This window comes from Camelus ferus, chromosome 29 (genome assembly GCF_009834535.1).
Source record: "Camelus ferus isolate YT-003-E chromosome 29, BCGSAC_Cfer_1.0, whole genome shotgun sequence".
Taxonomy (NCBI): Eukaryota; Metazoa; Chordata; class Mammalia; order Artiodactyla; family Camelidae; genus Camelus; species Camelus ferus.
Genome location: NC_045724.1, coordinates 12,348,670 through 12,362,646, shown reverse-complemented (window position 1 = coordinate 12,362,646; position 13,977 = coordinate 12,348,670). Strand labels below are relative to the sequence as shown.

General features: G+C 39.7%; 1 protein-coding gene across 1 annotated transcript in view; it reads left to right on the top strand.

The window, feature by feature from the left end:
* KCNB2 (potassium voltage-gated channel subfamily B member 2) overlaps positions 1-13,977 on the top strand; it is a 371,601-nt gene that overhangs the window by 47,243 nt on the left and 310,381 nt on the right. The window contains 1 exon segment of the mRNA XM_032470052.1: positions 6,734-7,413. Within this exon segment, the coding sequence (XP_032325943.1) occupies positions 6,835-7,413 (579 nt within the window). The 5' untranslated portion in view covers positions 6,734-6,834.

Genomic DNA, 13,977 nt, shown 5'->3' with positions numbered 1-13,977 from the left:
ATGAAATTTAAGCCAGTCACCCAAACAGAAGATTGTATCATCCACAGAGAACTGCAGGTAGTGACTGAAGTTTGTGATTTCTTTTATCAGGATATTACGGCGTGACCCAGCCTCATTTCTCATTCCTTTCAGTGGTGTCAATAGTTCCTCTGTTGACTTTTTTTATTTTTCTCATCACCTTTCATCTTTATATATCCCCTGCACACCACTGTGACTCTGGGAAGACGTCTGCAAGAGGAGACATTTAAAAGTACACATCTTGGGCGCCAATATAAAGGGCACTTTGACCATCATAATAGAAAAATCTTCTACCAGCTGAATGGCTTATATAAAAATTTGAGCTTTTTTGTGTGTGTTTTGAAACAGACTGAAATTTCAAGCTATGACTATACCTTGCAGTTTATAAAAGGCCCCCGATGCATTATAGCATTAGTATTACATTTTTCAGAGTAGGGAAGTATTTTTCCTGAGTGATACCTTATAAAAGGCCATTTTTCTAAAGGCAAACCTAGTGGTTTACTCTCTAATTATAGCAAATGTATATATAGGAGCTAATTCTTTAAATAGTTCTCTTGTGATGAAGAAAATTCATATTCTGTGTCTAAATAAAATAGTTTATTTATAAATTTGGTTAGTCAGAGACATCAGTGATATGCAAAGATGCTCATATTACTTACTGCTTGTCTCTGCAACACAATGCTTCCTTTGACCACTGAAGGCAAAGCTTTTAGGATTTTGTTTGAGTGTATCTAAAAAAAGCATCGGTTATATCAAGGATAAAAGTTCCGGATTTTTTTTTAACTAAGGAGTAAATAGTTGCGCTAAAATCGAGGAACATATTGATATTAGCGGCCTCTGATAGCAGAAAAGAAATGCCATGTCCACCTTTCTGAGGGCAAGGACAGTGTTTCCGTTATTACTAGAACCTGTCATGTTCAAAAACAACAAACAGTATGAAATTCATTAGTATTTCTGGCCAGGTTCTAAAGTAATTCAGCAGTTTTATTGAATTTCTTAGAACAGCTGAAAGTTTCCAGGACCTGACTTTGCAATAGTACCAATCTGTCTTTCTCAAATAAATCTGATTTGTTTTTAACTTGCTATAAATTCATTGTTTTTCATTGGTAAGTTCTGGAGGTGCTTTTTCAAACTCCAGTGAGTGCTAATTTTTTTTTTAAGCACTGATTAAAAACATGCATTCACTACTTAATACTAGACACGAAAATTTAAGAAAATGCTGCAGAGCTGTATATACATAGAGTGATTTAGACTTAAAGGTCTCAGAACTGCGTGTTTACAAATGTGTGCTCAGCGGGTACCAGCAACACAGAAATGAAGTGTTAAACATCACTTAGGTCTTTAGAAAGATTTGCTTTTCATCTTCACGGAATCGCACATGGGGCTTATCCTGCCTTGCTGCACTAAGGAAGTGTCAAGTATATGATGTAACAGTAGTATTTTTGAGACTACAGTAAAAAAAAAAAAAAGAAAAAAAAAATCCGCCCTGCCCCCACACCACCATTCCCCTGCCTCAGACCTGGAGTCTCAAGCTGTAATTATGATGCCATGATCAGAAAGTTGTGTTTTGTCAGGTTTGGCCCTGAACGGATGGCAGCATAATACCACGCTACTGGTAGGAGCCTGCAAACCGAGGCTTTGTGCAGCTGTGCAAACCGAGAATGTTTGTTGTTGTTTATTGTTTAAAGAGTCACGTTCTTCCTCTAACAGACTAATGAAGGGATGTTTAGTACATTTGCATTGGTTGACTGATTGTTGCAAGCTTGACTCTCGATTGATCGAAGGAGATGAAATAAACTAACAGACTGCCGAAAGAAAAGATTTACTGAGATTCTGCCTTTGACATAAAAATGTGTGTTCGGTTTATAGCTATTTATGTATATAAATTCTACACGGTTGTAAAACATCTCCACAGCTGAAATATGGAATTACTACATTTTATATTAAACTTATATACTACACTGAATTACATGATTGATTCTTAGGGGGCAAAATTATTATGGTAGACATAATTTCACTTGTAAAAGTAAATGTGACAAAACATAGCCTCATATCCACTTTAATTAATAAAATTAAAAACATAAATTTTGCAAGCTCTCGAGAGTGGCAAAACACGGTTTCTAACCCAGAGGGAAACGACAGATTCACTGTTAGAAGTAAAATTAATATTGCAGAAAAGAACATAGATTAAAATGAAAAGTTAAAAACACTAAATAAAATGAAGGAAACTTTTTTGATGTTCTGAATGTAGTGTGTTTCAAGCTCTGATAAATCTTAAAGGGTCCTTGAAATAAAATATGAAAACCACCTTTTCCTAAGAAACTAGACATGAAAAAAATGTTTTCATGGACTCTGAAGTCATATGATATGCTTATTTCTATCTAAAGTGAAGATGGTGATTGGAAAGGGAGGATAGTAATGGCCAGAGAGGAAAAATATTAACCAAGTGCCATAGGAAACCAAAGAATTTTAGGCATGGAAATGCCATTGTTTGATATGTGAAGAAACTGAAGTCCAATCAAAAAGGTGAGGGGGTTGCACAAGTCCCACCCAACTGGACCCTGGGGTCGTGAGTCTCAGAGCAGAACCCCTTCTGCAATCCCATACCACCTCCCATAAGAAGCAGCTCAGTTTAGATGTTTTTCTCTTCTTCTGGAGAGAGACATGGCATTTTCAGCTGAGGAGGTTTTCTCCTTAAGGATGTAGAAAACTTCATGAAGTATGTACAAGTTGGAAGATACATGATTTGGTTTTGTGGTTGTTTAAGAGACACTGAGGATAGAAAGATCTAGGAGGCCAATGCCTTATCCATTTGAGATTTGCAAATGATAACCACTATATATAAAAATAGATTAAAAAAAACAAATTTCTTCAGTATAGCACAGGAACTATATTCAATGTCTTATAATAACTTTTAATGAAAATGAATGTATATATATATATATATATATATATATATATATATATATATATATGCATGACTGGGACATTATGCTGTACACCAAAAATTGACACATTATAACTGACTATACTTCAATTAAAAAAAAGAAAGATCGAGGGAACTGGATAGGAAGAGAGGGAGAAAAATGGAAGAGAGATGAGCAGCTTGTGGGGAAGTAAGATGGGAAATGGGAGAGAAAAACCACAGAGGAGGAGGTAGCAGGGAGCATGGCAGACGGGCAGGTAGACAGAAAGGCTCAGTGAGTTCCTAAGGGACTGCTGAGCAGGGCTTATGCTCTGCACTTGACCTGAATTTCAGGCTTACCAGTGTGACCCCTTGTGTCCTACAACTATTTTGAAAGCCTGATGAGCTCTCTGAACACTAGTCACAGTTCTCTACCTGCTCAAGAACTCACCCCTTTGAGCCTGTACTCTACATCAGGTCACAAGTAGAACATTCTGCTCAGGGAGAATCAAAAATGTTTAACCACGGTAACAATAATCAGAGCAGATCATCTTAAAGTCTTCAGAAAATCAAAGCAACAGGCTACATTCTCTCATGATAAGTTTCTCTACCCATGCTTTGAAGAAAGGACATTGAATTTCAGGCTGTCTTTTATTGTGGGGTTTGTAATCAACACTGGATTTCTTATAATAGAAAGTTCTTGATTAGTAAAGAAGACACTTTGAAATTTAAGTCTTATGACCTCTCTTCACTTGAGACACATACTCTACAGAAAGGAGGAATTCACTATAAGTCATGAGGATGGAATTATTTAAGATAAATAGTGACCTACAGGTGACTATGACAGAGCATTTATGCTTTTAGTAATGACTTTTACAAGAAAGCAAGCCACACTAAGCCACTGACCATAAACATGAGATGTTTGTATCCCTTTGAAGTTTGCTCTTACTCTTTCTGGAAAACTTCGTATCTGATACTAAAATCAGTTCAAAAACCATCTCTCTTCTTCACAGTAGTTGTAAGTCATTATATTCCAAAAAGAGTAAATTCATTTTTATTTTTATTTTTATTCAAATTAAAGATGTATTAGGTTTCCTGCTTATTATTCATGTGGGTTGTTCACATAATCTATACAGATTACTGAGATGTCATTGCGCCAAAACCAAGTTATTTAATGGAGAACAGACATTTAGATTCACCACTGAAATTGCCCATCTCTCATATTTTTAGATGTTTTGCCTGATCCTAATATTACTGTGCCCCACCTCTGTATGTGTGTGTGTGTGTGTATGCATGTGTGTGTACTCCATTCTCATTTGAATACAAAATTTGGACATGGGCATCAATGGTGTCAAAGATATGTGCTGTGTATAGGTACAGTGCTCAGTAGAGAAAAGTTGGGACCAACAATTCCTGTCCTTATAAGCTTATAATCCACTAGAGAGGACTGAATATATATGTGTGTATATATATAGAAAAAATTTTAAATGTTAGCATTTATTTAATAAACACCAGTACAGCTTTTACTCATAGTGTTCATTCAGTGATTGGAAGCTAAACATAAAGGAGAAATATGAGTTTCCTTATTGTATTTGGATATACCTCCCTGTAGTGAGCGCTTCACATAAACTATCTCATTTAATTGTCATAATACTGCCAATGAAGTTGATACTATTATTTTCATTTTGTAGATTAAGAAATTGAGGCTTAGGGAATTGAAATTACTTGGCCAATTATTGTAACTTCTTTATTAGAAAAATAGGCTTTTATTGTCATCTGCAATGAAAGTGTGTGTGTGTATTCTTTAAATATTTCTTTAACTGTGGAGCTGAAAAAACTCCCAATTCAAATATATTTATTGGCCATATTTACAATACTTTTTATATAGTCCATCTCCAGTTTTTTCATAAATTTGACTTATTTTCACTTGAGAGGATACTTGGCTCCAGATGGAGAAATAAATTTAACTCACAGGAGTGGAGAAACCAGACACATGCAGAAATTGGTGTGGATCTTATAAAGAGAATTCTAATTATAAGGACCTCTTAAATCTAAAAGCTTTTCCCTTTGGTATAAGCAATTGACTGTGTGTGAAACATGATGTTTTACATTAAAAGTGGTGTTTTGGATGAATTGCTTGAAGCTCTATGGTTTTCTGCAAAAAACATTATAGGGGAAGATCAAGTAAGAAGATGCTTGCTGCTACAGATCAGAAGAATAGATCAACAAGAGGGAGTGCCAGGACACTTGTGTCTTAAACAATTAGTACACAGGAGAAAACAGCTGTGGGGCAAAGAACACAAGTGCACACACACATTCTGACACACATGATGTGCACACAAACATGTATACATAACATGTACACATAGATGCATTTTAGTCAAGTGATTCAAATAACTCCTTTTATGCATTTTCTGGCCATATACATTAGCCCTACTAGATATTTTGTCAGCTGTCTTGTGGAAAACAAAGAATTGACAAATTATTTAACATTTATTAAACCCTCACAATATATAAGCACTGTGCTCAGTGATAAGACTATAACAGAGAAGATAGTCTTTGTCTTCAGGAACTCCCAGCATCCTTGGGAAAGGTTTTTTTGCAGTGGTCTGATAAAACAGAGGAGACATTCAGGGAGTTCATGATCCTAAAGGAGGTATATCATGGAGGGCTTTCTGGAGGAGGTGATGTCTGAGTTGAGTCTTGAAGAGCAAGGAGCCATTAGTCAAAAGGAAATGGGAAAGGTGGAGGCTCCTCCAGGACACAGCATGAAGAAAGGCCAGGAGCTTGAAACAGAAAGATATGTAGAGTCTGGGGTTGCTGGAATGAAGTGATGAGGGAGGGAGGAGAAGTGAGGATGGAGAGGTAGGCCAGATCTTGACTTCGTAGACTTTATGCTGCCCATAACAATGAGCCTTTGTAGGATTTAAAGCATGGTAAGGTCACCAGAGACCTCTTTCTGAAGCTCTGGACTAAAATATCCATATGCTGATCAATGCTTCCTAGACATCTTAAACTAAAATGGCTGCACCTTCAACCTGCCCCTGCCCAGCTGGTTACCAGTTCTTCTCAGGACCCTGAGGACCTTCTCCTGGTCTTCAGATTGAGAAGGACTGGAAACTGTCCTTCTAGTAGCTGTGCAGAGAACGGTTTTTATATAGACTAAACCAGAACTCAGGATCCAGTTTAAGATGTTACTGTAGAAATGTTGCAAGAGATTCTGAGAGTTTGAACCAGTTTCATGGTTCAGGGTAACAGGGACAGTGTAATGGGGACGGAGGGCTTAAGCAACATTTAGGAGGTACAGGTGGCTGAGACCTGGTGTTTATTTGGATGTGGACTGATGGACCAGGATTTCTCAGGGGTTTAGCTTGGGTGACTCATACTGGAGTGCAGTTTCTGGTCCTTCTCAATCTGAAGACCAGGAGAAGGTCCTCAGGTTCCTGAGAAGAACTAGGAACTAGCTGGGCAGGTTGGAGGTGCAGCCAGTTTAGTTTAAGATGTCTAGGAAGCATTGATCAGCATATGGATATTTTAGTCCAGAGCTTCAGAAAGAGGTCTCTGGTGACAAATTGGGGGGCTGTCAACCTATATGTATATAAAACGCAATACACAGCCTCTTCTGTGTAGTGCACTGTGTTGTCTTTTTCTCCTTATATCTTAAAGCAAAGATGTACATCTCCACAAATACCCAGTAATTAATAGCATATCTCTTGGTTGTGCAGGAACAGCAGTGATCCCACGGAATAGGAAATGCTTTATTTAGGAAAAATGCAAGTAACCGAGGGGTGTGTTGTTCCTTTCTTCCAGGTGTGTCCGTGGAAATGCCGGCCACAGAGGGATATTGCTTGAGTTGACCTGGCGACTCCTTCCTTTGAGGACCCGGGCTCTGTGGCTCTGTTTGGTCCAAAATGGCCGAGAAGGCCCCCCCTGGCTTAAACAGGAAGACTTCAAGGTCGACGCTTTCTCTGCCACCAGAACCCGTGGACATTATTAGGAGCAAAACGTGCTCCCGGAGGGTGAAAATCAACGTGGGGGGCCTCAACCACGAGGTCCTGTGGCGAACGTTGGACCGGCTGCCCAGGACCCGCCTGGGGAAGCTCCGGGACTGTAACACGCACGAGAGCCTCCTAGAGGTGTGCGATGACTACAATCTGAGCGAGAACGAGTATTTCTTTGATCGGCATCCCGGAGCCTTCACCTCCATTTTAAACTTCTACCGGACAGGGAAGCTCCACATGATGGAAGAAATGTGCGCGCTGTCTTTCGGCCAAGAGCTTGATTACTGGGGGATTGATGAGATCTACTTAGAGTCCTGCTGCCAAGCCAGGTATCATCAAAAGAAAGAGCAGATGAACGAAGAGCTGCGGCGCGAGGCAGAGACCATGCGGGAGCGGGAGGGAGAAGAGTTCGATAACACCTGCTGCCCCGAGAAGAGGAAGAAGCTCTGGGACCTGCTGGAGAAACCCAACTCGTCCGTGGCTGCAAAGGTATGAAAAGCAGAGCGTTGCTTTCCCGCGCGTGGTCAGAAAAGGCCATAGGTGTATCCTAGAGAGTGTGGTGGTCATCACAGAAGGTGTTTTGGTAAGAGAGCACAGTGCGGTCATGCGATGAGACATCCTTTCCAGGATCGTACTGAGTCAGATTTAGTCTTCCTGTTACAGCCTGCGATGGCATTGCTCTTTCCTAAATGGTATTATTATGTAGGAACAGGTCTGGGCAACAGCATCAGAGAATTCTGGCGACCCTGGTGTTGTGTGATGTTGGTGACTTGGAGATTAAGGAGCCAGGACAAGCTCAGATGTGTCAGGCATGGAGTCTTGCAGAAAGGCCTGGGCTCCATCCTGCATGAAAACTCAGGTGTGGTCTTTGAAGGTGGAGGAGGTGCCTCCTGGTTCTCTAGAGGTGCAGGGAGAGACTGGACTGTGGACCCATGTGTCTCGGTGGGCTGGGGGCCCCACACACAAGGAAGGAGCTGCCTTTTTAAGCAGTGTAAGCAGTGAATCACTGTCCAGAGTGCATCCAGTTACCTCCCCTTGGGAGGTCTATTTCTGTCGGCGTATACTTTTATCCACCACCCAGGTAGTACTATATCTCAGAGGTCATAAAGTGTTGGCGGGAAATGAAGGTTTATTCATATTTTTCCATTGTGCCTGCATATATCTAAATCTCAGAGTAATATTTTTTGCCACTAATTTCAGTATTTAATTCACCTGGATGACTCTGTTTATCTACTTTTATTTAGAGCTTTGAGGGTTAGCACAAACTGATTCTCATCTCGTATGTTTGGTTCCTTATTTCAATATGAACTATAAGTAAAAAGCCAAAAGAGTCTGGTTTAGCTACAGAAGCACAGTACTGATGTTTCATGCATATTAGATGAAAATGCAACATGGAATAGAGACGAGAAGAGTGTCTTAGCCCATGAATTCTTATGATTATTTACCATTTTTTCAATTATCTTTTCTTATAAATAGTAAAGATGACAGAAATATAATTGACTGTGCCTTTTGACTGGAAATTAAAATTCTCTGTGATAGTCTACAACATATAAATAATGTAAATAACCAGCGAATGCAGTGATCATAAAACTGCTTCTTGCCCTGATTGATATTTCTAGTTTGCATCTTTTGACTTCTACAGGCATTTTACTTTCCGGCCAGGATGTGGAACTAAATGAAATAAAATGTTACTTCTGCTGTACTTAGTGAAATAATGCACGTTTTGTGACAGATGGAAGATTTCAGCCAGGTCTTTTTGTAGTTATGAGTAATTTGTTTGCTTTTGTTTTATCTGTAAGAAAGAGCTGTGCTACATTTGTGGGTTTTGGTGAGAAAGGTTACTGCTCTTTCCAAGATCAAGTGTTTAAGTTACACATTCGAGTTACTACTAAAAATATGGAGTGAATTTTGAAGCTGAATAAGATAAACTCTGGATTTAGGGAAGTTTTTGCAGTGTCAGATGAACTCTTTCAAGCTTTTAGGCAATTTAGGAATAAATCGTTGTTTCCCCAGATATTCCAGAGGAAGTTAGCCAAATATGTAAAAATAAGCAGCTAAGTTAAAGAAAATTTGAAAGGTTACTGTGGTTTATTTGCTGATAACGACATTACTAACACACATCTAAAATTAAGTACTGTTATAGAAAAAGTTTTAATATACACCTATTTTTTTTCTGAAGGATTTCTGGTAAGGATGGCATAAGGTCATAAACTCATTTCCCAGATAAGGGAGTTCATTTAATCTTTAAATTTTAGACATAGTAGCGCCCTCTTGATGTCCAAGGTGATGTTGATAATGGCTTATTATAATATACCATTATATACCCCCATACATCAGACAGATTATTTAAACGTGCTTCAGATTACGTACATACAGATATCTACTGACAAACTATACCCGGCAGTGAAGGACGTTGGTTTGGAAATTTTTATGTAGTTATAAATAATAAATTTGGTTCCAAATTATTAATCAGGATAAGTGAATCCTTGCTACCCTAAGTAGAGTCTCTGCTAAATTTTCATAAAGGATTTGTGTTTGTTTGTTTGTTTAAATGTCTGCATTTCCCCTCTCTGTTTGAATGGTGAAATATTATGCAAATTCCTTACATTTGATTATAGGGTAGTTAAGTGAAAGTGTTGTTCATTTGTCTAAGATTTGGAGCCTTTTAAAACCAGCTCTGTATGATACTTATATAAACCACCACCTTGCCTGTGCTCTTCTCAAGTCATGTAACTTGTTATTTTTCCAGGATCATTATTGGTGAGGGGAGTGCTAATGCTGTGTGTGTGTGTGTGTGTGAATATGTGTAAATAGTATTTTTACAACTTTCATTTTTTCATTACAAAATGAAGAAATTCATTTTATCCAAGCTGCAGCGGGGTGACACTCTGGCCCTCACTGTGCTGTGGGTGTCAGGATCCTGCTTTTCCTAGCAAGCTCCCATGTAGGGCGGCTTGGAATCTATGCGTCCTTTCCTAACTTGCTTTGGAGATAACTTATCTCTGGAGGAGAATGTCTGTTTACCTTGCCTTTTCAGTTAGTGATTATTCAGCAATAATTGGTAATGAGTCAAATGTATAAAAATTGTTCTCTGTGCACTATGCACATTCGAGTAGACATGTAGAAAGACAATCCTTTCTCTCCAGAAATTAAAAAAAAAATAGACTCTTAGCTTAAGCAGGGATTTCATATCCTTGAAAATACTTGTTTTTTCTCTTTTGGTTTTTCTGTGTTTTATAATTTATAATATTTCTTTAATAAAGTATAAATGTGATGGGATTTCATGCCAAATTCCTAGCGTGGCAGGAAAAATTTGATCTTTTCTATCAAATATTCTACAGTGGGTTAAAACATCTATTCATTGACATGGAATAAATACCCAATAGTCAGTTAAGGAATAATTGTTCAGCCCATGTGCATCCACTGTAATATGTAAAATTACTGCAAGGCCCACCAATCTGTCATCCTATCCTTGGGTGTAACCCTGACACACCCAGTAGCAATTCAGCTCTTGTAGAACATGCTTCTTGGTGTCACTTCTATTAATTGAACTTTCTAGTGTATTAGGAACTAAAAAAATGCCAAATAGAGTTTAAAAGTGTGGTGTATTTAAAATGTCTATATTTAACAAATTAACGTTTTTACAATACACAGAATACCATGAACTATAATGGTACTTTTCACAAAATACCAAGAGGACTAGTAGACATTGGTGGTTTTCTGGGGTGTGGGGTGACCTAGTAATGGGACCTGAGTGTATATCTGTATGATGGACCTGTGTTTTCTCTCAGTTCCGTCGGTGTATCTGGTGACTGTATATTTTTCCTCATATAGAGATAATGTACCAAGTTTAAACTGGAGGCTATTTATGAATGTGGGGCCCGGCCAAATGGGCCCAGGGTAGTGGGGCGTGGCTGGGACTGAGCTCCGGGGTTACCACATCTTAGAATTGCTAGCTCTGGGATGCCTTTCATAGGAACATGCAAGGGGAGGGGATGGGCTTAATTGGCTGCCAGTTTCCTGGGCAGTGATTTCGAGTTAGACTTGATCCTGTACCTCTTCCAGCCCAGGGCAATTTAGTCAGCTTCTGGACTGGAAACATTTTTCTCTTTTCTTTGGCCTCTTCCCAAAGGAACTGAAGTGGCTTTTCCCCTTTACACACTGCACAGAGACTTGGGTCTCAGAAGTGTTTGAAAGCCTTTAAGGGAAAGGGGTCCTAAGGCATGAGGTCTTAGCAGCCTTGGGGGTGAAGAATCACCAGGAGGGAGCACAGCCCACCTGAGAGCTGAGTGGGGCTCAGGCTGAACGGCGCCCTCACTCGGATATCTGAAGAAGGTCAAGAGCGAAGGATGTCAGCGGGTCTTTAGGCAGACCCAGCAGGGAATGGCTGGGCCCTGAGCTGAGCTCAGCCCAGCAGGTGGGTGAATCTGGTGTGCCCAACAGCGCCGGCGACTGGCCAATCTCAGGTGTCAGGTCAGGAAACAAGACTGCAAGCAGCTCTCATTTGATAAGGACAATATAAGGCAAGGTCTGCAGAAGGACGTGTCTGTTCATCTGACCCAGTACAGAGAGAGCCACCTGTTGGGCAGGGTCCAGGGTCAATGGGCCACTGTTTTATTATCTGCTGCCCTCTCTTCAGGTCCCCATTTATCCTCAGCTGTCACTTATTTAAGAGGCATATTTTCCCCATTGTCTTCTCCTCCCCCACCCCCCATTTTCTCTGTTTCTCTTTTGTGCTCCAGAAAGGGAGAGGATGATTGACCAGAGAATCATTAACTTTTTCCATGGCTGACCTCCTAAGGAGAAAAATGAAGCTAAATTTAAATTCTCCCTAAAGAGAGAAACTGCTTACAAAGGAATCAGATTTTGTCACGGAGAGTGGAGCTGGAAGGGCCACAAACTATTGTAACATCTGAGATTTTTGTCACCCCTCCCCATAAGAACCAACGTTCTCCTCTTGGCAATGACATTGAACATGTGTAGAAATGGAGGGAAGGGGATGACAGTGTTTCCTGCCTACTCCACCCACTCACATGGTCACCATCGCAGGCAAGACAGGGCACAGCACTCAGAGGAAGCCTGGGAAGGGGCGGGAGACCTCAGTCACATCCTCGGATCAAGAGGGAGCTGTGGTGGTCCTGACGTTCACAGTCTGTCCCTGGAGCTCCAGGGGCAAGGTTGGAGGTTTCCCAGGGGATGGTGCCTGTTTGTTGCCCTTTGACAATAACCTTGAGAACTACACTCTCTCTTCTAACTGAATTATTTGAGTGTGGGCCTTTCCAGCCATGGAAATAGTAAAAAGAAAATAAATCCAAATAAAACAAAACTCCTGTGTACTCATCAAGGGGAAAAGAATGCTTAACATTCTTATTCTATTTATAGTATATGGATCAGTTATTCTCAGGCTTTGAATGAAAAAAAGAAAGGTATGAGAACAGAGCCATAAATGATTTCCTTTTAGTCCAAGAACAGAACTTTCACATTGTGTGTATATCTGTGCACCACACATACATAGTGTATATGTGTGCATATAGTCTATGTATATGTATAGTCAAGTGAACAATTCTGTCCATGCAAAACTCTCAGTTTCACTTTCTGATGCCTCTCATAGTGATTAACATTAACACTGGCCATTAAGACCCCAAGAAAACAGATGCAGTGTGAGCACACACGGCGGCCTTCCTGCATCGGGGCCCCTCTGTGGACGGAACTCCCGTTCCTCCCTGGGATCGCGCGTGGCCTAGCGAGCATGCCAGTCGTGCTGCTTCTGGGCCGAATGTTTGCTGTTTTCCCTTCTTGCGCTTTCCTTTCTGCATCCCAGCGGCACAGAGTAGGTTTTTGTGCTTTTCTGATAGCAGGGCGTGAGGGCTCAGAAGTGCTCACAGAAGATAGTTTAATAGGACTTGGCTGGTCCGTGGAGGGTTGACGTAGAGATAGGTTTTCTTTTTTTTATACGTAACCCGTGCAGACTAACAGGTTGAGAGCCCCAAAGCAATTAGGGATAAGAGAATAAAACAGATAAGATAGAAAACAGCACTGGGTTTTCATTAAAATGCCTCAGATGTTCCATTGTTTGCTTCCAGTGATCCTATTTCTAAATCTGTGCTTCTCTGCTTTCCCTGAAAAGCTGCCCTGAAAATGCACCACTTTGCTCTCTTGGCCTCACTTGATCATAGAGAGAAGGAGGAGAAAGAAGGAGGAAACTGATACAAAGTCCACATCCCAGGTCCTTTTTCCTAGGGTGCCATAAGTCTTGATTTTGCTGCGAATACCCCCAGTGAATGCCTTTTGTCCTAGTCCAATTATTAATAACATCTCCTTTCACTCTTAAAAAGTGTTCCCCTTTGGACCATAAACTATATGATCACCTTACATGTGAATATTTTTTAAAAGAAATTATCCCAGAATGATGTACTTTTCATTTCCTCTTTGCTTCTTGGTTACATCTGAAGAGGGCCAGTCTTAATTTTCAAGCAATTTTTTCATCTCTTTTGAAAAATCATTGGTTTCCATTAATATTACTAGACGATGTTCAGATCCCTTTCAAGCTTGATTTTTAAACCTCAATAAGTAATTATCATCTTCAAAGTATAAAAAAAGAAAACTAAGGACTTCTTTCCACATCATCTAATGTTATCACAAAACAGAATACGTTGGCAGTATTTAAATATTCTGGTTTTGAAAATCCATGTTTTCATTTTTAACAGATTTGTTTTCTTTGTTTCAAGTGAGTGACTTTATAGTGACTGATGGACTATTTTAGGTGAGCATAAGTATTATGAAGGAACGGTCACAATATTGAATACTCTCCAGTTTGGAAGGAGCTAGAAGGGTTTGAATAAATGTTTTAGATTAAGTGTTCTTATCTGAGCTTAATTCCCGTTTTAAAAAAAGCAGCAGCAAAACAAATACTTTCCAAATGCTAAGAGTTTATAAGAAAATTCCCATGTGCATATGCCTTGACCTCACATAGCTTGCCCATAGTATTAACTTTTAAGCATGTATGTTGTCTGGTGGAACTTTGCCCTGAAAGATTCGTCTAATAATTGTGTG